The 24,050-nt window shown below is 40.9% G+C and overlaps 2 protein-coding genes across 4 annotated transcripts in view; both read right to left on the bottom strand.

Moving 5' to 3' along the window:
* The window catches only part of LOC113536295 (serine/threonine-protein phosphatase 6 regulatory ankyrin repeat subunit A), a 42,254-nt gene extending 37,190 nt beyond the window's left edge, over window positions 1-5,064 (bottom strand). Inside the window, exon 1 of the mRNA XM_026930163.3 lies at window positions 4,827-5,064. Within this exon, the coding sequence (XP_026785964.3) occupies window positions 4,827-4,853 (27 nt within the window). The 5' untranslated portion in view covers window positions 4,854-5,064. The remainder of the gene's footprint in view (window positions 1-4,826) is intronic.
* A 2,094-nt stretch (window positions 5,065-7,158) lies between these two features.
* snx13 (sorting nexin 13) overlaps window positions 7,159-24,050 on the bottom strand; it is a 37,162-nt gene continuing 20,270 nt past the window's right edge. For 2 of the 3 annotated variants that reach the window (XM_053228497.1, XM_053228498.1), the window contains exons 4-26: window positions 23,772-23,861; window positions 22,703-22,824; window positions 22,038-22,159; window positions 21,069-21,173; window positions 20,799-20,887; window positions 19,655-19,738; window positions 18,628-18,766; window positions 18,022-18,110; window positions 17,840-17,939; window positions 17,525-17,718; window positions 17,183-17,287; window positions 16,963-17,095; window positions 16,825-16,862; window positions 16,668-16,737; window positions 15,486-15,661; window positions 14,690-14,797; window positions 14,499-14,609; window positions 14,248-14,409; window positions 13,302-13,373; window positions 11,987-12,132; window positions 11,730-11,798; window positions 11,533-11,645; window positions 7,159-9,768 (exon numbers count right to left, since the gene is read on the bottom strand). In XM_053228497.1, coding sequence (XP_053084472.1) covers window positions 9,536-9,768; window positions 11,533-11,645; window positions 11,730-11,798; window positions 11,987-12,132; window positions 13,302-13,373; window positions 14,248-14,409; window positions 14,499-14,609; window positions 14,690-14,797; window positions 15,486-15,661; window positions 16,668-16,737; window positions 16,825-16,862; window positions 16,963-17,095; window positions 17,183-17,287; window positions 17,525-17,718; window positions 17,840-17,939; window positions 18,022-18,110; window positions 18,628-18,766; window positions 19,655-19,738; window positions 20,799-20,887; window positions 21,069-21,173; window positions 22,038-22,159; window positions 22,703-22,824; window positions 23,772-23,861 — 2,670 coding nt within the window. In that variant the 3' untranslated portion in view covers window positions 7,159-9,535. The remainder of the gene's footprint in view (window positions 9,769-11,532; window positions 11,646-11,729; window positions 11,799-11,986; window positions 12,133-13,301; window positions 13,374-14,247; window positions 14,410-14,498; window positions 14,610-14,689; window positions 14,798-15,485; window positions 15,662-16,667; window positions 16,738-16,824; window positions 16,863-16,962; window positions 17,096-17,182; window positions 17,288-17,524; window positions 17,719-17,839; window positions 17,940-18,021; window positions 18,111-18,627; window positions 18,767-19,654; window positions 19,739-20,798; window positions 20,888-21,068; window positions 21,174-22,037; window positions 22,160-22,702; window positions 22,825-23,771; window positions 23,862-24,050) is intronic. The other variant, XM_026929800.3, reaches the window with a different exon arrangement.

Raw genomic sequence — 24,050 nt, 5'->3', positions numbered from 1 at the left:
TGGATGAATAGAAACTGCTTCCCTCTAAATTCTGATAAAACAGAAATACTTATGTTGGTACAAGGTCTGCTTTTCAATTTCGCACTGGTAAGTGGAAATAAAAGTGGGAAAAGAGGAAAACCCTCCCTTATAGAGCAACACAGACGGAAGCGTTTGTTTGGACCGAGCCTGGGTGGTGGGCGTGGAGTAATTTAATTAAAGTAATTTGTTTAGAGAATCTAAACCTTGACGAATTCTTCTCGGCTTCCAGTGAGATCGGTATGAGAGATTGGAGATCAGGCATAAATGTTGTTTAACAATCTATAAGACGCTACTGAAGAAAGAGTCGTCTCCAAAATGGCGGCTAAAATCAATAGAAAGCAAAAAACACAAAAAACAACACACACCAAGCACAAAAAAGTCACAAAAAAGGAGTTTCTTTACCCTCATGGGTCTACATCATCGCCTGACTGAGAACTCTGTGTTATTACAAATCCACAGCTCACATCTCAGCCTCTTCACACTGGAATTGAATGGGAATTAACTGGGAATAGGTTAAGCGCAAAAGCAAGCTGAGATCCTGGAAAGACTGATGTGACAACTGGCGATATACGATATTCGATATGTCCATGACGAAGTCTTGATTACTGTTGCCCTATGATGTGCTGATTTGATTTTAACACAGTTGATTTCAAACACAAGCACAGGAAATAAAGAAGAGGAAGAAAAGCCTGTGTCACATCAAGTCACTGTCATATCCTGTGTGACAGCATGTACATGATAAAGGTTTGAATAAGGCAGAGCTGAAGGCATGCCGATGATGAGTGTTAAACACACACACACTATTACTGCAAAGGTTTGTAAAGCCCCTGGTCCTGTTCTTTTCCTTTCCATGTCTTCAGGCACCCTCTAGAGGAGAAACAGCACACTGCTCCAGTGGAAGGAATTTTCTCCTCTCGCACACTTCCACAGTGATCCAGGTTCCAGAAATGCTCGGAGAGATGAAGAGCTTAGCTGAAGAATGCTCGATTGTAACCGCAGCAGCTCTGACAGTAGCTCCGGCTGCAAGGTTCATATCAACGTCCTTGTTCTAATACATGATCGTTTCTATAGCAACACCTGACACAGGGATGTGTATAGTGGACACGCCACATAAACAGACTTAAAAAAAAAAAAAAAATACATGTAGGTATGTGATGTTTTCTGTGAGGAGGTGTTTATTGAACATTTTTGGAAGGAGTCTCCAGTGTCAGAGGTATAGCCGTAACTTTACGTTTTTCACCAAGAGAAAGACTTTTTTTGCACTTTTCGGTTTCTCACTAACATGACAAGCTGTATTTTCGTCTTATTAACTTTGAGAGAAGGAGGAAAAAAAAAGACAGGCTGCTAATGGAATGTTTATAGCTGCTGTAACGTAAGTGATAACAGGAACTAACTCGTTTCACGGATATTCCATAACAGTAAACTTAACTTTTAAATGTGTAATCATAAACAAATCACTGTGGTGTAAGAGGATAAAATACTTAGGGACATGCTGTTATAGGAAACTAATCAAACTTTGGGGTGGTAAGAGTGAATCAATTTCAGCACTGCAGTGGGTCATAAACACAATTGTTGGAATGATGATACAAACTCTGAGATCACTGGTATAAAATTAAAGCCTTTATTTCCCCTGAGGGTCATAAAATGCTCCACTATTCATTATGTGGCTGAGTACATGCGCACACACACACACACACACACACAAAGCTGCTCAATATGACAAAACATCATCAATACTGTGATAAACTACATCACAATACGCTTTCCTATTTGAAATATTGCAGGGATTGTCTGTATTTTTTATAACAATTAGGAACTCTGATCAGATGTTAAAATTTCTGTAGATAAACTGTAGAGTGTAAAAAGCATTATTAAAATGTTTTTTAAAATGCAATAGCACTATTTTGTTGGCGGATTGTGACACATATCTTGTATCGTATAAATGTCAATTATTGTGATATGATATTTCTGTCTTATCACGTGTCCTTAATATAATATTGCATTGCTAAACTGAGCTGCTATTTTAGGCGCCGCTCTCTTTGTTCACATTTCAATGCCGAGCACATAAGTCAGAGTAATCGGAATGGCCGTTCCCGTGTGTGTGTGTGTGTGTGTGTGTGTGTGTGTGTGTGTGTGTGTGTGTGTGTGTGGGGCCACTCAGAGTGGTGATGGATCACGTTGCAGGCCACCCGAGCCTCATTTATAGAGTGGACATCCTCTTTTTTTTATTATTTAAAACATGATCAGGAGAAATATTACACTGCCTGTATATCACACACACATGAGGAGGACGGAGAGGAGGACAGAGAGGAGGACGGAGAGGAGGACGGAAAGGAGGACGGGCCACGTGTCTAAATGCAGCTTTAACTCTGCAAGCATGTTTGCCAAGTCGCTCAAGTTTCTCTCACTTCAACTGCCGATCATTTCGAAAGCAACACTGTGACAGAAATAGCCTCTGCATTTCTCAGACAAAAGGCTTCTGAAGTCACGCCGTATTTCTGAACCCAGTAAGACCTGTAGAACAAATTTAAACAGCAAAAACACCACAACCCTAAAGTCAAACAACAAACAACGTGCAAGACAAGACGATAAGAAGAGCCAAGAAGCAGATGAGCGTCCTGCCTGTCAGTCTGGTCTACAGAACGGCCGAGTGAGCGGCCAACACACCATCAGGACGACCAGCTGCTCCCGCACATGGAGCCCAGAAAGAAACGGCAGAGAGAGAGATTCTGCTGGTTAAAACGTTCTGCTTTATCCACACGTGCACACGTGCTGCCACGTTCAGGGAAAACACACCAGGCAGAGCGCTGCTTTTCAGCTCCATGAGGTCGATTCCTAAATAAACCCATAAAGACCATGACTATGCTTTACTTTCACAACATGGGAGCTTATTACATCACCCATCCATCCATCCATCCATCCACTTACATCCATCCATCCATCCAGTCACTTTCATCCATCCATCCATCCAGTCACTTTCATCCATCCATCCATCCAGTCACTTTCATCCATCCATCCATCCAGTCACTTTCATCCATCCATCCATCCAGTCACTTTCATCCATCCATCCATCCAGTCACTTTCATCCATCCATCCATCCAGTCACTTCCATCCATCCAACCATCCAGTCACTTCCATCCATCCACCCATCCAGTCACTTTCATCCATCCATCTATCCATCCATCCCGGTCACTTTCATCCATCCATCCACCCATCCATCCAGTCACTTTCATCCATCCAACCATCCACCCATCCAGTCACTTTCATCCATCCAACCATCCACCCATCCATCCATCAAGTCACCTGCATCCATCCATCCAGTCACCTGCATCCATCCATCCATCAATCCATCCAGTCACTTTCATCCATCCAACCATTCATCCATCTGCATCCATTCATCCAGTCAGTTATATCCATCCATACTTCCATCTATCCATCCACGCACCCAGTCACTTGCATCCATCCAGTCGCAGGTTAATATTTTTCCCTTCGTCCTGTTCCACTGTCAGAGCTGGTTATTGGTGTTAATCAACAAATATAAACATTATTAATTAACAGCATTAGTTTATGGTCCTGATGTAATGCTCCTGAATACTGCAAATGCATGAAATCTCCTTCACTCTTATTAATCAACTGATTTAATGTCAGTGTAAAATAACACAATGCTGTCAGTGTAAAATAACACAATGCTGTCAGTGTAAAATAACACAATGCTGTCAGTGTAAAATAACACAATGCTGTCAGTGTAAAATCACACAATGCTGTCAGGGTCAGGGTAAAATCACACAATGCTGTCAGGGTCAGTGTAAAATAACACAATGCTGTCAGTGTAAAATAACACAATGCTGTCAGTGTAAAATCACACAATGCTGTCAGGGTCAGTGTAATAATCACACAATGCTGTCAGGGTCAGTGTAATAATCACACAATGCTGTCAGGGTCAGTGTAATAATCACACAATGCTGTCAGGGTCAGTGTAATAATCACACAATGCTGTCAGGGTCAGTGTAAAATAACACAATGCTGTCAGGGTCAGTGTAAAATAACACACTGCTGTCAGGGTAAAATCACACAATGCTGTCAGGGTCAGTGTAAAATAACACAATGCTGTCAGTGTAAAAATCACACAATGCTGTGAGTGTAAAAATCACACAATGTTTTCTGGTTTACCCCAAATTTATTTATTTGTTTGTTTGTTTGTTTGTTTATTCATTCATTCTGAGCTTGCTGTGTAATAATGATCACCTTTGCTTTATAAACTGACAGAATCACTCACAATGGCACTCTTTTAAAAGGAGCAACAGTCATTTTGCAGAAGGAGAAGTTAAACACATTATAAACACTTTGTATTTACAGGAAGATGAAGTGATGCTAGTGCGCTTGTTTAATGAAGAACACCAGGCTAAGTATCAATTCAATTTAAACTTCTACAGCAGCGTATAAAGTCTCCTCTCCGGTAAACACAGACAGACACTTGTAGGAGATAAGAAGGAGTCTTATTTTACCCGTGTCTAAAATTTATTTCAGTAAAACAGCCATGCACGCTGTGGTCTTTATGTGCGTCGCTAACTAGCTACTTTACCTCGCTAGCTAGAGTTATTTTCCCAACTGTATTATGACAAATCCCGCCCCCAAGCTCTGATAGCCCAGTACTCCTCCTCGAGTCGTTCTATTGGTTGGAAGTAGAAAGGACTAACCAATCACAGTGAAGGAGGCGATTTGTCTCGTAGTACGGGTGGATAAAAAAAATACGAGTAACTGCAGCTGGTTTAAGTAACGCTAGTTAGCGAGAAATTGCAACATACCTGGTCTCGGATTTTGAGAACCACCATGTTTCTGTCTCGTCGTGCGATTTCATACGGATGTGCGCGTTAGTGGCTCGGTTAGTTCCTGTAAGAGCCCAGTCCTTCGCCTGGTATTAGTTCATTAATGATTCTGGTTTATTTCGGTTCTCCCTGGAGCGCTTCCCTTTCTGCTTCCCACACACGATCTGTGGGTTCCACAACATTACCGCCACCATAACCGAGCAGTCAGGACGCGCGCGATTGGCTGGTTGTCTGTGCGACGTAGCAGTAACGTCGTCGCCGATTGGTTTAGAAATGTGTGGAGGAGGTGAACTCTCCTGAGGCGGAGTAGTTTTCAGATACACACTGTTGCTGGTCAGATACATTTATTTTGCCAATTTTATATACTTTTTATATGCTTTATGGCACTTTTATATACTTTTGAGGTATATCACTGACTGTAGCTTATCTGTTTCTAAGCACAGTTGTTCAACACTATTATACTGTATTGACAGGACCAACATCCATCCATCCATCCATTCTCTTATCCTACGCAGGGTCACAGGGAGCCTGGAGCCAATCCCAGGGGACTGGGGGGGACAAGGTGGGGGGACACCCTGGATGGGGTGCCAATGCATCACAGGGCACAATCGCTCACACACTCCGGACACTTTAGAAATGCCAATCAGCCTACAGCACATATCTTTGGACTGGGGGAGGAAACCGGAGAACCCAGAGGAAACCCCCGAAGCACAGGGAGAACTTGGAAACTCTGCGCACACACAGGGCGGAAGCAGGACTTAAACCCTCAACCCTGGAGGCAAATGTGCTAAGCACTAAGCCACCCGTGCCACCCGTGCCCCCCTCAGGATCAACACTGATCAGCTATTTGTTCACAGCAGTGACACATGGTAGTAGCATGTTGGTGGGTGTTGTGCTGATATGAGGGTATCAGGTGCTGCATTGTTGCTGCTCCTGGAAATGTTTCATCTCATCTTATACCACAACTTAACTGCTGAATTCTCAGACGTAACTGGTTAGAAGATGTTGATTCATTTTCTAAAACAGCAGCTCGGACACTAGTGCCAGCAAGGCAAATCGCAGGTTATTGTTTCTATAGCAACAGCTCACTCACATGGACTTGTACAGCGGCCACTTTACATAAGCTAAGACTAATAATAAACAGTGCTAAAAAGGGCTGTTCTCCAACAAGGAAATGTGTCTAATATGTATGGAGATGTTGATGTTACCTTTATGGAAGGAGTCTCCAGTGTCAGTGCTTTGTAACAGTCAGTAAGTTTTCAGAATAGAGGACTTTGTGTTGTCGGGTTCTTGGTAACATGATACAGTAAGCTGTGTTATATTTTGTATTATTAACTACAAGAGAAAGCTAAAAAGAGGTCGGTGAGAGAATGAACTGTTTATAGCTGCTATAACAAGTGTTTACAGGGACTAACTTGTTCCACAAATGTAACTATAAATGGATTAAAAAGTATGACCCATATAATGAACCCACAGGATTAAGGAAAAATGCTTTATTCTATTTATGTATGTTTTTTGTTTGTTTATTTATTTACTTATTTATTTATAATATATAAAAAATACAAGGTACATCTCATAGTCGTGAACTTATAGTGTAGTGCCAGGGGTACGAAAGAAAATAATAATAAAAAGTACAATCAAAACCTTTACATATACACATTAATGATTAAATTAAATAAAATCAATTCCTTGACAATCTTGCTGTAGCTGTATGAGAGTTATATGTTGTTTGAATCCTTTTTTAAATTTATAAATTAGGTTTGGGTCCAATCCATTTCATCTTAACAAATATGAAACTTCCCTAACATAAATCATTTATTTACATACATATTGTTATGTCTGAAATAAACCAACACATCAATATTTCCTCGCTGAAATCCTGTACATCTGTCACCAGTCATGTGTAAATAACTGAAGAATCGAAACATTTGTGTTGATGTTTAATGCCGTTTTGTAGTAAAAGCTCAGGAGTCAAGTGCTGTGCTCCACCTTGTGACCACTTTTTATACCACAAAACACTTTTCAAGGGTTATACATGCCAGTAGATAAACCCATCACTTCAATTTCCAGATGTTTCTCCTGTCAGTCAAGATGCAGATCCTTGTTTCCGGTAATGTACCAGGCATCATGAGCACTCAAGATCATTTACTGGGAAAAGTTTGGCAGTATGATGGTGCAGTGGGTAGCGATGCTGTCTGCCACCTCATGAGCAACACTAAACACCACTCCACTCCACCATCCTAGGCTTATAAAAAAAAAAATACACTAACTGTATTCAGATAAATTAGAAATGACACCATTTACTGCACAGTGAGTTAGTCAAAGTTTTATTAGTGTTATACTGAGTTCTGCTGCTCAAAAGGAGTATCTTGGAAGCAGGATGCAAACACTCTAAACCAACTTAGAGTCTTTTTTTTTCAGTCAACTGACCATAACATTCAGCTTCACTTCTTTTTTTGTTTGTTTGTTAAAGAAAAATAAGAAAATATAATTGACAGTACATTTAGGCACACTGTTGACACATACTGTACACTGATATGTACAAGGTAATAATTATAGATTCAGATATATGGGGATTTAATGAACACAAAAGAAACATCAGAACTGAGCTGTCCTGCATCACAGAGAACCTTTTACTCGGGTTCTAGGTGAAAGTGGAGTGTGTTAACTCGTTAAAACAGTGCCGTGTAACATCTATTTAACGGATCACAGAAGGCTGCAGATAATTCATGGTGAGTTTTTACAGTAATCAGGAATGATTAAAAACTTCCTGGTGTGTGTGGGGAAAAAAAGAAATGCATTCAGAAACCCTCATCTGTACGATTTAAGTGCTATTTAGTTCAAAAATTAGAATGAACCTCTAGTCAGGTTCACTGTGCTGATCGATATGCAAAGATCATGTGACTGTGGGTTACAAAGCCACACGTCCTGCATGCTGTAAAGCCTAGAGGAGAAGCACGACTTGTTACTTCGATGATTGAGATCCGGTATACAGTACAATATTCATCAGATTTGACCCAATAACCCCCAAAAAAATGAGTGTCAAAAGAAACAACTCCTAATCAGTACAGACCTCCGCTGGTTTAATATAACGCTTCGTCTCCTGGAGTGAATAAGCCATGCACGGACGCACGAAATCCATCATCAAGGAAGCACTATGGTCACCGGGAGACGAGAGAAAACAAACGCAGACTTATAAAACAAGTCTTTAACATAAGCCGAGTCATTTACAACGACGGAATGTATTCTGATGATTTTTTTTTTTTGTATATTTTTGGATTATTTCATTATCTCAAATCTGAATTTTTTTTATACCATTATTTGAACACATGCAAAGAAAAAAAAATATTGCACAAAAGATTAATTACATATTCTCCAAATAAAAGTGTGATTAGGTCCGAATATCTTTAACGTGTCTCTGAAAACGTGTGGATGTGTTTAAGGAAAGCTACGTCTAAGCACACGTCTCGTTTGGTTGTAGAGAATTAAGGCTGATTTCCTAACTGGCACTGGCACACGCTTCTGACTTAAACGTAATGCTACACACGGGTCTTTACAAGTCTACTAGTGTTCAAAACATGTACACATCCTGTATGTGCAGTGTGTTAACTGTGGAAAAATATGAAGAACAAGTACAGACAGGTTTGCCAGAGACAGATACATTCTTTAACGCATAGTGCTGTATGCTTGGAGTCCTGCAGGGTGCCAAAACTTTTGTGTGCACGTGTGTGTGTGTGCGTGTCCTGCTTGAATCTTCTTTGTATGAAATGCACTCTGACTCGCAGGAGGTTATGTGACGGCTATTTTAACGCTCTTCAATCAGAAGGCCTGTGTGTCAGTGCTGCACGTATATTTGGTTATTAAATCACTCACATGGTTTCGACATGATTTCACTCGCTAAAACGTGACGTATGGTGCAATTAAAACCCACCTTCCGACCCTAAAAACAATCTTTTCCTCAGATATGCTTGTGATAAAAAGCGGCTCAGCACGAGCCACGTTTGTCAGTTTTCCCTCCTTCCATTGTCCACTAGACTGTTTAAAATCATTTCGTCTTTACGTCGACTCATCAACGACCTTTGCAAACTCAAATACAAGTTTTATCCACAGGGAATCATCCCACATTGCAACTTCCTCCCAAAATAATAATAATAATAATAATAACAACATTAATAATAATAATAATAATAATAAAAAGACAAAATGAGATACAAATACTGAAATGCTGACGGTACAGGTCAGGCACTGCAGCATCTTAGTGGTGACGCTCCACAATGCTAAAATGAATCCTCTACGCTACAGCCGTGTGGATACAGTGCTTCTCTTAAGAACAGGAAGGACTGAGAGGGCTGGGGTGTGTGATCCAAAGCGCACACGCGTGCACGCACACACACACACACACACACACACACACACACACACACACACACACGCACACACGCACACGCACACACGCACACGCACACACACACACACACACACACCCTCATACTCACTCTCTCTCTCACACACACACATACACATACACACACCCCCCTCATACGCTCTTTCTCTCTCTCTGTCTCACACACCCCCCGATACACACATACACACACACACACCCCCAACCCTGTGTCTTTCTCCAGCCTCACCATGGGCCGGTCCCTCCCCTTCTGTGAGCGGTACTTCCTGCTGCCCGAGCCGCTGCGTCACCTCTTCTGTAAGGTGCGGACTTTCTGTGAATAAGTGCGGATGCGGGGCGAGCGTGAGTGCAGCTTGATGAACAGCTCTGGGAACTTGTACTGAGGGAACATGGTTTCTAGAAACCCCTCCAGGAAGACGTAGACCAGGCGGCGGTTCAGCTGCTGGTGCTGGAACATTTCAAAGACCCGGAGGATGCCCTTGCGTGTGGTTTCCGCCCCGATGATGTGCTTCAGCTCGTCTGGGTGAGACAGAAACAAAATAGCATTGCAGTGGTAAGGAACAAGTGTACACAACAGTAATGTAACAGATGTCCAATGCTGTCTTCAAGTCCTATCGGAAATATCGTAATTAGGAGGTAAGCGCACTTGAGCACCACGTCATGATTAAGACTCGGGAACTTAAATTTTTCAACAAAAAGTATTGTTGGCTGCCAGTATGAATGTGTTAACTGTTCAGTTCATCATTTTCTTTCAGTAAGGCTGAATAAATGTCTCGTTGTTGATGAGTTTCCTTGTGCTGTTCATTTTTCTGACCAAAACCACTTGAACACACCAAGGATGACTTGAAGGCAACTCAAAAGCTCTCTCTCACCCATCTGCTTGTCAAGTTTAGAATGAAATTTATAAGAATGAATTTATAAGAATTTATAAAATTTACTTTTGGTCTAATTGACGCTGTTTGGTCTGATTCAACTTCTCAAAATTTGGGCAGAAACACAGCGACAGGAAGATTAAGCAAATCTTATGTAAGTGTGTGTAGAAATCAGCTAAATCTGTCATGCATGTAGAACACAGTTCAATTCAATTCAATTTTATTTGTATAGACCTTCTTTATGCTGCTTTAAAAAAGAAAAGAAAATTTTATATATGGTCAGATTTATGTCCCAGGGTGCCCTCATGTCTGTGTTAGCTTCTGGCTCTCCCTTTTAGTTATGCTGTCATAGCTAGTCTTGCCGGAGTCCCTGCCTGCACTCTGCACGCAAAGTACATTGTCCTTAACCATTAGACAACAAAAGCTCACCTAACAATCTCACTCTCCCTCACTCTCCCTCACTCTCCCTCACTCTCCCTCACTCTCCCTCACTCTCCCTCACTCTCCCTCACTCTCGAGGTTTACGTGCTACTTCTGAGATGCCAGTGATCCTGACCCCTTCTGCTCCCCAGACCTGCCTGACCCATCCTGATGCCCTACTTCTGGTTGGAGTTCTCATCGGTTGAGTTTGCTCGCTGGTGCTGGGGGTGGCCCCATATGGACGGCCTGAAGAACCGTTTGGTTTGATGGGGATGGTGCCACCTGGGGGCTGTGGAGATGGCTTGGGAATCACATATAGGGAGCTGTACTGTAATGGCTTGGGACCGCGATTGCTGTAGTGGCTTTGAGGCTGCGGTTGCCACGAACACCTTCGTACTCAGGACTCCATCAGTGGACGGTGGATAGATTTTAACCAACCGGACTTCTTGCGAAACCTGTGATGAATTTATTGGTTGCACAATTGCACTGTCCATACAGTACACAATAATAGAAGGGATTTATTTATAATCACACTATCCGTTGCACCCAGATGAGGATGGGTTCCCTTTTGAGCCTGGTTCCTCTCAAGGTTTCTTCCTCATATTGTCTCAGGCAGTTTTTCCTTGCCACCGAAGCCTCTGGCTTGCTCATTAGGGATAAATTCACATATTTACAATATATTTTTTGTGAATCCTTTTATTTCTGTAAAGCTGCTTTGTGACAATGTCCATTGTTAAAAGCGCTATACAAATAAAACAGAATTGAATGTGGTGAATCTGGAGCATATCCCGGGAACACTGGGCCTGAGGTGGAAATACACACTGGATGGGCCACCAGTCCATCACACGGTACTATGCACACACACACATTCATACGATCATTTACCTCTAAGGGCACTTAAGCATAGCCAATCCATTTTCTCAGCATGTTTTTGGGAGAAGTCTAAGGTCTAGCTGGAGGAGATGTGTATTATGTGGGTGCATGTACAGACCTGGCATGATGCCCAGGAGGTTAGTCTTAGCTGCTACTCTCGTTCTCATGCGGATGCTCTTGTCTCGGCGTGGTGGCGTCTCTGCTAGGATTCCATTCGGCCAGTAGGAATCTCTGTAAGGACACACGATCATCGTCAGAACTACAACAGCACTCTTTAAAAACACACGGGTGTGTATCTTAAATACAGCACTTTACCTAAACCTCTTGACGTAGTCAGCTACTTGTTCTGGAGACGTCATGAAGTCTACATGATCCACAATTTTCCTGAAATGACAGAAAAAGAAAGATGAATAAAACTGGAATGTGGACTGGACTGGAAAATCAGATATAATAAAATACAGACGCGCTGTCCCATTTTATAAACACACTCATTCATTACTGCCCTACAACAGCACACCTTGTCAGGTGTAATTCCAGAAGCCTCTGTAGGTGTGTGCACATATATCACGCACCTGTTGATGGTGTCTCCATACGTGGCTCTAATGAGCTGCTGTAGAAGGTTCTTGATGTTCCTGCGGAGCCACTGGTTCCTCTCCTTCAGGTCAAACACCTCATCCATCAGCAGCAGCATCACACGCAGTGGGATGTTATCGTCCACCTTCACACAGCCAAGGACAAATCATACTGTTCATTAATCAAGAGCACGAACTGCGCGTTCTGTTAATGTATTAGCCGGTTACAGCAAAGACAAAAAGCTTCAGCAGCTACAAAGTGTTGCACGAATTACCTAATCTACAGCAGATACCTTATTATTATTAGACTCAATACGTTTCAACCTACATAACTCGTACTATATGGTCAAAAGTATGTGGACACCTGACCATCACAACCATATGTGGTTCTTCCCCAAACTGTTGCCACAAAGTTGGAAGCACACAATTGTATAGAATGTCTTAGTGTGCTGTGGCATTACAATTTCCCTTCACTGGAACTAAGAGGCCCAAACCTTCAGCATGACAATGCGCACAAAGCAAGCTCCATGAAGACATGGTGTGTTAAGGTTGGAGTGGAAAAACTCGAGTGTCCTGCACAGAGCCCTGAACTCGGGTGTCTAGCATGTTTTGGTCAAGACTTGTTTAAGACGTGCAATAAATCACTTCTGGATGTGCTGCTATAAGAAGATAATCAAAGGTGTGATATAAAGTAAAGTTATTGTTTCTACCTGAAGTTGATTATTTTCCAATAACATCACTTCCCTAATGCGTTTTATTTCTCTGATTCCACAGTAATTTGTCAATGATTACAACTTTTAATTAATGAAAGACTTGTACTTTTAAACATTTATAGTTACACTTAAAACTGTGGAACATCCACAAGACTAGTTCCTGTTACCATTTACATTAAGTTAATAAGGGAAAAAAAAAAAGACTCTACCGATGATCATTGTACTGATGATTAAGGAAACGTAATAAAACAAATATAAACCTTGCAGCTGAAACTACTATCAGAGATGCTGTTATAAAACATTATTCAACACCTTCTGACTAATCAAGATACGAGAATTCAGTAGCACTATGGTGTAACATTTTAGCAACTTTATAAGCTATATTACAGAAATGTGCACCCTACAAGTCATGCAAAAGGCTAAATCTGGGTATACACGCATAAACATATTTGCTACATGTATCCATTTGGCTAACTGAATGATAACAGATAAAATGTTTAACAGTGTATTTCAGATTTCCTCTTTACAACAGATCATCAGGCCGCTATATGGTTCCACTCCACAGTACAGTATACCAGCGTTTATTCTTAGTGAGCACTCACATTATCATCCAGCTGAGCAGACACTCGGCAGTGCTCAGGGTCGATGTCTGACTTTGGAATTAAGGGCGGCACCTAAGAGCAAAATCAACAGATTAACACCTTGAATGCTGGTTGGAAAGACAATTTATTGAAATTAGAACTTATTAATGAGGCCATACAACTAATGTGTATGTGTGGTGGTCTGGGAAAAGACAGATTTCCCTGGCCAAAATAAAAAAGAGAAATTGGGGTTTTAAACTTTTTTTTTCCCTTACACATATTTTAACACCTCAATTTTAAGAAACCATAAAAATATTTTAATGGAACAAAGTAAAAATATTTTTATTTACTTTTTTAATCTCACCTAAGCCATCTCCCTGCAAAGAAACCTTGCTAGATAAGCGTGATTATGTTCCACAGTGAAACAGGCATATTTCTAATCAGTTCAGTTTGTAATCCGATACCAGCTGTCAAAATGTTTGCTACACTTCTGTGCAGCAGTCAGAATGAAAACTTTAAATGTTGATTAATTGCAGACTGTTTAAAAAAAAAAAAAAAAAAAAAAAAAAAAAAAGGTTGGCTATGAAGACTATTTGCAATTACCAGAAAGTATACTTAAATCATGGCATAAATTATGAATGTAGCTCCAGTGTACCTACGCTGCTTTCGTATTCTATTGTATTTTGGGTGTAGCCATTTTAAAATGCTAGAATTTCAGTTCAGTAGTCCATAGTTTTCAGAACTATATGTGAATGGTTTTCTCAGACTGCCACACACACAAGAAATTTAAACAAACCCAAAGTCCTAATCCAAATTCCACCAAAATCCAGAAGTTCAAATGCATCGAAAATGTTTTACAAATATTTATTTTATGTCTGTCTATGTATGTTTAGCAGGAGAGTTTTCATAGCAAGGATATGTCCAATAAATGCTGTTTAGCAACCAGCTCACAGAATGATGCACCTGCCTTGAATATGGACTGTCGGATGTCCTGGCCCAGTCTCTCGGACATGCGCCCCATGTTGTCCGACACTTTGGTCATTCCTTCAGCAAGGCTGTCCGGAAGTGACTTCACAGCATTTGACATGTTCCTCATGGAGCTACGCAGAGGGTTCACAAAGGTGTCCATCTACACACACACACACAAACGCACAATAATCAATGCAAATAGCGGCGGTGCGTTGGATCGAAACTGGCAAATCAGTAACACGCTCTCACCTTTCGTGCAAAGTCGCCCTTGCCTTTGCTGTATGCCTTGTTTTCCAGAAAGTCATGGACGTAAGGTATCAGCATGGGACAGGCTTTCACCATCTCTGGATTCAGAAGCAGCTGAAACACATACACCATGCATTCCCACACACATCTTATAAGGGAGAGAGATAACCGTTTAACAGGCAAAGCAAACCTACCTGCAAATAAGCATTCAGGTCCTTTTTCCTTCTCTCCAGGAAGTCCCTGTCCATGTTGTTGAACGTTTTCTTCCCAGGAAGTTTTAATATCGAGTTGAGGTTCTCAAACTAGAATCAATTCCCAATGAACAGAAGACACAGTAGATCAGTCAGATCAATTCAGTTTAATAGATCATAATATAATATTTTATTATATAATATTCATATATTTAAAGACAAGAGTGTTCAGATTTTCATGCTCTACATTTATCTGTCTAGCACAAATCTATCGAAACCTGTCGCCTAAAATTTGTCTTAATGACCCTCATTGCTTGATGTAGGAAAGGGGTCTTAATTTACTTTATACCACACTGCTGCTGAATTCTTTATTCGGATTAATTGTTGGTTAATTTCAGGGTTCAAATTCAGGAAAGTCTTGAGGATAAAGGAATTTGCAGTTTCTCTGTAAAACATTCAGCTGCATTTTTTTTTTTTTTTTACTTCAAGACAAAGCAAAAAGAGAGGTTGGCGAGGGAACGAATGTTTATAGCTGCTATAAACCGATAATAGGAACTTGCTCCACAACATTAAACGTAACTATAAACAGAAAACCATACAATGCGTCATTCTTCAATTAATAGAGGGATTAAGAGACTTGGCAAACTGTTGTAGTATAAGAGGAACATAACACTTCAGGATATGCTGTTATTAGATAATAATCAACTCTGGAGTAGTAACAGTAAGTCTGCTTCTTATCTGAATAAAGGACCCTGAGTGCACACGACATGAGACCAGAGGACAGCTCATCATATTTTACCTGTTCAGTGATGCGCATGTGGAAGTCGTGGAAGTCGCTATAGCGGCGGTAGGTCTTCCAGGCGTCCTCACTACCGTCTGGGTTCTTACGGAAGACGGTGATGGCGTAGAGTGCGTAGGTCTTCCCGTGGTCATTACACACGCCTAGCACGGGAATGTGGGTTAGAGAAGCATCAGCTACTCAACATGAACCAGCGGTCAGAGGATAAGGGCCAGAAACCAGGATACAGGGAGAGTGACAGATGGAAAGAGCGTAGGGGAGGCGACAGACATCACATGACCCGAGCCAAGGCACAGGAGATGGCGAAACAATAAGAGCACCAGGGAGTGGCAGGACAGGGAAAAATCGAAAGGAAGAACAGAAGAAACGGTAAAGGTGATGTAATGATAGAGCCATGAAAAAAAGATCACACAAAAAAAGAAAGAAAAGCGTACAGCCAGTGACTTGATAAAGACACAGTGATGCACAGTGGCTTAGAATGGGGAGAAAAGGTGAGGGGAAGAAATAAAGAGCTTTCTGCTCAAATCAAAATGATATGCAGATTTATTCTAAAGAAACGTTCCAAGTTCTTCATTTATAGATACGCAAATTAATAATTCAACAATAATTTGACATCAGGTAATACTTTATGTTAATGTTCCTTTAACTAACTGTAATAAACCACAAACTTCAGCATTAATCCAACAAAGTAGTTAATGCTGTTGTTTGTAAATTAATGAACCAAATAAGTCGAATAATTGACTTACACAGGGACTTAGATTATTTTCCTATAACTGTATGCCCTAAAGTGTTTTATCATTACTCACTCCATCTATATTACACCTTAATTAATACGTTAGTGGTGGTTAACTGTGGAATTCATAGGTGGTGGGTGCCAATATTTACACCAGGAAACCACAGTTCAATTAATTCCTAATAACTAACATGGTCTAATTTAATGTGTTAATTTAATATGGACTTTTGCCATGAATAAAATTAATTTAATTGCCTTAACCGCTTTCCTTCGCTTTCCCTTTGTCATTTGTTTTCCTTACATTACATATTATTTATTATTATTTATGCCGACGTTTATGGTTTGTTAAAGTTAATTAATAGAGTAAATAATGTTATTTAAGGAAGCCTTAACACAAATTTCAAATTTCATTCAAATCCACATGGATCATATTCATGACATTTACGTACCAGTATCAGAAATAAAAGCATGTAGTTGCACAGACTCATCTGTGGTGGCGTTCGCGAGGTCATCCAAAGACTAAAATAAACCACAGAAAACACAAATTACACAAAAACAAAGAAAGAATGTCAGAGAGTAAGAAAACCATGTCAAGTGAGTAAGTACCAAATTAATGCTTCCAGTTGGAGATCCATTAAAAGACTCTGCAGAAAGAGAAACAAAACAACAGCATTGAGCCGACAGTCCTGTATGTGAAGCTTGTGGTGTGTGAAGTGTGAAGCAGCATTGTGCGGTTTTCCTCACCTGCGTCTCCATCGTCTGATCCCCGGTAGCTCGGCTCCTTCAGCATGTCCAACTCGGCCAGCATGCGCACGTACAGAGGGTGCTGCTTAAATGACGGGTAGAACCGTTCGTCCTTCAACATCATATCATACACCTGCGCGAGAGGGACAGAGGAATGGAATGATATAAATGTGACATAACACAACTTTTATTCAGGAGTTAAGAGTTAACATTTTGCTACCTTTCTCTGGATGTCATCGAAAATCTCCGGGGTCGGATCCTCTTTGTTGAGTTTCTCAGCGAGTCTGTCCACAGAGGCCTGATCCACTTGCACTCTGGGAGATGCCTACATACAACAGAACATGGATTATTTTTTTATTTATTAATTCTCTGAATCTGCAGCCAACAAACCATGCCTGCTGGACAACCCTTGCCTGGTGAGCTAGCTGATAACTATACGATTTTTAAGCTATAACCTGGTTCACTGTGTGTCAAACAGGACCCCATTCCTGACAGTGTCTCAGTGAACTGTACATGTCACTGTAGCACTGCTGCAGAGAAAACCTTGGTGTTGTGGACTGACCTTCTCTGAGAGGTACTGCTCATAGACACCGAGCGCAGCGGCTTTTAACAGGCCCTTGGTCTGCCCGCTCTGCTTCCTGCCGTCCTTCTGCCAGCTCAGTAGAACCTCGAGCTGCTGCTGTGCCGTCACCCGGTATCCCTCGACCGTCAGCCAGAAGAACAGATCCGCCTGACCCCCCACCTGCTGCATGTAGTCTGGATTTGTGTAGAATAAGTAGAAGAGATAAATGAAATAATTTGTAACAGAGGGATGATGATGATATGGATGAGATTTAGAATGCTAAAAATGTCTTTTGTTTGTTTTTGCAAAACTAACCCATAAAAAACTGAAGTGCTATGTTGTGCACCAGGATATGATCCAGTGGGATTATACACAATTTGCCAAAATTTGCCGCTAGCTTCACAGCATCAACTTCCTGCAAAACAAAGATGATCAGGTAAAATTAAAAACTACTACACATTAATGAAAGTGTACTTGTGTTATCTTGGGGTTCTTACCTTTCCTGATTGTAGCCTTTGTATTCTTGTTTCACAGACTTTTTTCACAAACAGTAAACTGTTAATCTGATTCTTTATAGTGTTTATATCTGTGGAGAAATGAGACAGGGTGTTATATACAGTCACGGCTGTAATTCCTAAATGGTTAATGCAATATTTTTGTTAAGCCCCTTGAATTAAAGCTGAAAGTCTTAATTTCAGTCACATCTTGATTGCTTCATTTCAAATCCACTAAGGTGGTGTACAGAGGCAAAAATGACAAAAAATTTTCACTGCCCAAATACTTATAGAACTGACTGTATATTTAGCACTGTCTACAGAATACATCAGAATGTGTTCACAGAGTGGTAAGGCGTTAAGGAAAAGATGGAAAGTTTGAAAATGTGAAAGCAGAATGCTTGCTTGCTCATAAGTCAATAAACAACAGATACTCTATTAAATAAATAAATAAATAAATAAATAAATAAATAATTAAAATAATAATAATAAAAAAAAAAAGGTCTGTAAATAAGAGTGACATTTTGAAAACCACTGATCTAGATAGTGCAAGTCAGTGGCTGCCCTCTGTGCACATCTTTGTGTGTGTGTGTTCGTGTGCATGTATACCATCTCCTGCGGTATCTAGCGAGCGCAGGTACTGGAGCTCCTCCAGCACTTTGTCTTTGACAGCCTCCAGCTCGGCTGGCTTGTCGGTCAGCTTCAGGATGTTCATGAAGGCTTCATAGTTGCAGCTGGAGTCTCGGATCTACACACAAGCACACAAGGAACTTACGTACAAACACATACATGAACATGAGTGCACGGCACACACGCATGCACAGGTACATGCAAACACATACATCAGGAATCCCTTAGAACTGGAGTTCCACAACCCAGTAACACAACATGAAACATCAGGCACGCCTGCTTTTGCGTTTTTTTTTTTCCCCACTGCGCTTGCAATGGTGGTATTATACATTCGGTGACTGCAAGAGCTCCAGAAAATGTCAATGATGTTCATCAACTATGTAAGACGCTGGAGAAAACTATGCCACGAATGTAAGAAAAAAAATACCTACTAACAGAAATAAAAACCTAAGGAAATATTGGAGTTAATGTTATCACACAAAATTCACTGCAAGGTAGCTTTGTAGATCCCATCCATGATACTGGTTTCTATACACATACTGTACATTAAATTATTAAGTTATTATGATTTTCTTCGACAATGTATCCAGCAGTCTGTCTGCTCCTTTTCAGCACGATAACTCATACTCTATAAAGGTAAATAATGCTAAAGCATGATAGTCATGTTACAGGCATGTTTCTGGGAATGTTCTGTCTTATATACCTTACAGTGGACACGCATTGTTATGTGGCATTAGAGGAACCTGACTCAAATGTAATCAATGCTGCTGGAAACACAAGAGCTACACTAGTTAAAAATGGAAATGTGCCGCAACACTGAACGCAAGGAGGCCATTAGCCGTTACTATACAACCTAGAAACTATTAGAAGAAGCGCTTTAATATGATCCTCTGATTTCAAGATAAAGATTCGCAGCTACACTACTGTCTGAGCTGCTGTTATAGAAAATGAGTAAACACATTCTGTTGTGGTATAAAAACACAAACACAACAAGAGACACACTTACCATCCAGATGATAAACTGATTGATATAATCAGGATCACTTAGTTGGTTAATCAATGGCAGCAGAACTCCTCTCGCCAAAATTTCCTGGACAGATAATGTCATTTATTAAATTTATTACCTTTGCTTATATGATAATAACAGAACTGCACATACAGGTTCATATATGACTTTCATGAATGGCCAGACATACATACATAACACATATATAACACACGTCATGTACACATTACCTAATTACAGCTGAAAAAAATACCAGGAGCTGGTTACGAGAAGTCGGCTGTAGCTGCTAGCTTCTTACATTAGTATTTTTTTTTTTTTTTTATTAACTCCTCATTATCAAGGTCAGGAATGCTGCAAAACTGAAGTCAAGACTGTAAATAAACCTACCGAGTCATCAGCTGTAACTAAGCTTATTATAGAATTGAAATAAAATTATATAAACTGCACACGCATGTGCTCTGTGCAGCAGCGAGATACTTATTGAATTCTTGTCTAGCGAAGTCACTCTGATAAACAACACACTGTTTCAGATTTTATTCTATATTTAAGCCCCGTTCCTGTTTTACGTGTGAACACATTCACAGGTTCATCTGTTCAGCAGCACGGACAAGAGAAGCTAAGATGCATTAGAGATAGTTGTTGTGTTCTGCTCTGAAGTCAGATAACAGAATATTAAGGTTCATATAAGATGACGTAATAGGTGACGCCACGTTTTCTGACAAACATTGCAATCGTCCACCTTGATAACCATCGCGACAGCTGGAATGTCTAAGCAATTACTGATACCATCACCAGTGTATATAGCTATAGTTTTGGAAAGTTCATGTCTGTCTCATCCTCAGATCCTTATTGTTACAGTGTGACGGTTGTAGCTTTGAGTTTTGCATATATATATTTTTTTTTTAAACGTTTGCTGGTAGAATCCAACACTTCCATTATAAGGGCCTTTCAGGTTTCCACTGTTGTCTCAGCACAGGGAAATCACACAAATGCTACAGATGAAGTAAAAAGAGATTAGACTTAAAAATGATGATGCATTCTTGAAGCTACTTTGTAAAAGTCAGCATCCTTCTCGCAGTAGTATAGTAGAACAGCAGCATACGTCATTCCCATTGCCATTCCCACTTCCATTCCCATGCCTCACCCTGAGGAAGTATCTCATGTTCTTGTTGTGGAAGTCTCCAGGAGGTAGTAAGAGATACAGCAGCACCTCACACAGATCCCGCAGGAACCCTGGTGCAAGAGAACGCTGTTATAAAACTCGCACCATCAAAGAGCATACTGCTTCATTATCTGTAACTATGAAGCAGGTGTGACTGAACACTGTGTGTGTGTGTGTGTGTGTGTATGTGTGTGTAGGGAGAGCAGCTCTCTCTCTCTCCTGTCTCCACCTGTCCTGCACAGCGAGTCTCACCTTCTTCATCTTTATGGGAGGTGCACACTACATCTCTGCAGATCTTCCTCTCCAGCTCCACCTCAGTCTCAAAAAACGCATCCAGCAGCTCCTCTGGGGCTTCACCTGCACCAAACACACACACTCAGACTAACTATACTAGGCCATAATGTCTCTCTCTCTTTCTAACTGTCTCTCTGACTGTCTCTCTTTGTCTCTGTCTCTCCTACTCCTGCTCCCTGTCGGTCTTAATCTTGCTCCTTCACTTCCTGTCTCACTCTCTTTATGTCTGTCTGTCTCGCTCTCACTCTTGCTCTGTTTGTATTGTGTTCTGTTTCTCCTGCTCTTGCTCTCTGTCACTCATTCACTCTGTCTCGCTCTCGTTCTGTCTGTTTGTCTGTCTGTCGTGTGTTCTCTCTCTGTCTCTATCTCACTCTTTCCTTCTCTTTGTCTGTCTTGTGCTCACTCTCTGTCTCTCTCTCTCTTTTCTTCCATCTGTCTCTCACACACTCACTTTCTTGCTCTGTGTTACACTCTCTCTCTCTTTCTCTCTCTGTCCATCTGTCCCTCCCTCGTTGTCAATCTTTCTCTGTGTGTGTGTGTGTGTGTGTGTGTGTGTGTGTGTGTGTGTCTCGGGCTCTCTTGCTGTTTCTGTCTCTCTTGCTGTATCTCAGCCAGTCTGTCACACACAATCTCACAAATATATGTCACACACAATCTCACAACTACACACGTCTGTGCTAGAGTAATCCCAGAAAATGGAAACCTCTAAAAATTACTCCAGTTCTCAGACCTAAAAGCAGCTCCAGGGAGCAGCGGTAAACAAGTATATTCTCGAAGTTCGTTTTATTAGCTAAAACTATTCGCTCCAGGCAAAACTGACCCCAAACACACAACATTCAAACTAATCACTGCAGGATTACTCGGTAATTACAGTGAAAACACACTGTAATTTAACTGGAAGTAAACCTGCTGGTAACTGTGACTCACGTTGTTTAGGCTCCTCCCTCTCGTTCAGCCTCTCCTGGGCCTTTCTGAAAACACGGAGATGAGTGGCGAAGTCATCCACCAGTCTGGTGGTGAAATAAGGCTGCCAGTCCACCTCTTTGGACCTGAACAAACCAAAGCATCATGGTCATTCTGGCTAGTCTTTTACTGCACAGAAAGCCACAGGATTCAAACAAACTCAAAGTTTTTGCCTGTAAAAAAATATATATATATACACATCAGATGCTTTGATGCAAGCTCCATCCACTAATCCATTATTTACATGTATGACACGCCCACTCCTGTGCATTCTGATAAACATTTACAAATTCAGGTATAAATCTTGTAACTAAACCCCATAACCTGTATTTAGTTCAAGGTTCCTGAGTGTGTAGTGTGATTATTAATGTTATTTGCAATTTTTATTATTGTTTAGTATACTTTAAATACTTATTCATAGGATATGCCAAAGATATCTGGAAACTATCAGTGGAATTTGTGGAATTTTCCTATCAGATTTGTCCATACACAGTTTTGTTAAATAAGAGACGATATCTCTAACCTCCCTCAATCAATTAATGACACTGAGATGTAAACTTGCTGAAAACATGATCTGTTTCAAATTCCTCTGAATGGAGGAGAAGATGAGATGAGATGTGAAGGAGTACCGCGTGGAGAACTGCACGAGAGCGTTCTGCACCGTCTGTCTGATCTCCAGCAGGAAGGACTCATCCTCACTCAGCGTGTAATACCAGTACTGGATGTAGTCCCTCAGAGCAAACTGAATCACCTGCATGAGGACAGAGGAGGATGGAAAGAAACAGTAATAATGGGATGATAATGTGACTGATGAAAACGGAGAGAGAGTCAGGTGACTGAGTCTCACACAAGCTATGTTTACACGTGGCTCACAAATCTGATGAGAATCAGCCTGAACACACAATCAGACCTTCATAAGTACGTCTAAGTTGCAACAGAGTAAACCAGCTGAGGTAGAATGAGATTTCTATCTGATAGAACAAGGTGGTATGTATGTGTGTGTGTGTGTGTGTGTGTGTGTGTGTGTGTGTGTGTGTGTGTGTGTGTGTGTGTGTGTGTGGGGTCATGCTCATAGTTAACAACGAATAAGGAGGAATAGTGGTTTTATGCAGAGTTGACGCTGTTCTCGAATTTAACTGCAGTGAGATTGTGATTTTTTTTTGACATGCATTCCTGTATCAACAGACTTCTTGTATATTTCAATCCAAACAAGCTGCTCACACACAAGAAACCTGATTTGGGACGACATGGTAAATCTAAAGTGCATGAGTCTTATTGGGGAACAATAAACCTGCTGACTGCATCAAATTCACTCCACCTAATCTGCTCACAATATAACCCAGTTATTCAAACATTACGCTAATCGAGCACTGATGCATGCGCTGTCTCATAATGAGAAACAGGTTATGAAACTAAACATCATCAAAAAATTTTTCTATGTAAGTGCCCAAACATGTAGGCGCATGCATCAGCTATATTTACAGACAGTTTTGAGTTTTAGGTCAAAAAGTTTTTCCAGACAGAAAATGAAGTGTCTGCATTATCAATTTAGCAGAACTCCAACTGCATGCACTCGGAGAGCATGTGACTTTTTTTTTTTTTTTGCTGCTGTGTCATCACTCTGAATTATGGCAGGAGGTTGTGCAAGATCAGCTTCCACAGCATTGTGACCCTGCACGGAGTTTGCGCAGACGTTACCTGTTGCAGAGGCTCGTCGATGAAGTTGGATCCCGTCAGACGCCGGTCGATTTTTATGGGCTTCGTCTCCTGCTTCAGCTCCTCTAAAGTCTGAGGAAACAGGGAGAATGTTGGTCTCCTGAACTGTTCTCCCTGCTCAAACGCAACGTTCCTCACTTGAGCTGAGATAATTAGCTGAGACCTTGATTCAGGTGTTAAAACGAGAGGAAACTAAGCCCTTTAGGAAACACAGGGCAACGTGTAATTGATGCGCAAAAATAATTGTACAGCGAAAGTTTT

This window comes from Pangasianodon hypophthalmus, chromosome 23 (genome assembly GCF_027358585.1).
Source record: "Pangasianodon hypophthalmus isolate fPanHyp1 chromosome 23, fPanHyp1.pri, whole genome shotgun sequence".
NCBI classification, from domain to species: Eukaryota; Metazoa; Chordata; class Actinopteri; order Siluriformes; family Pangasiidae; genus Pangasianodon; species Pangasianodon hypophthalmus.
Note: the sequence above shows the minus strand (reverse complement) of the source record. Positions and strands in the feature narration are given on the sequence as shown.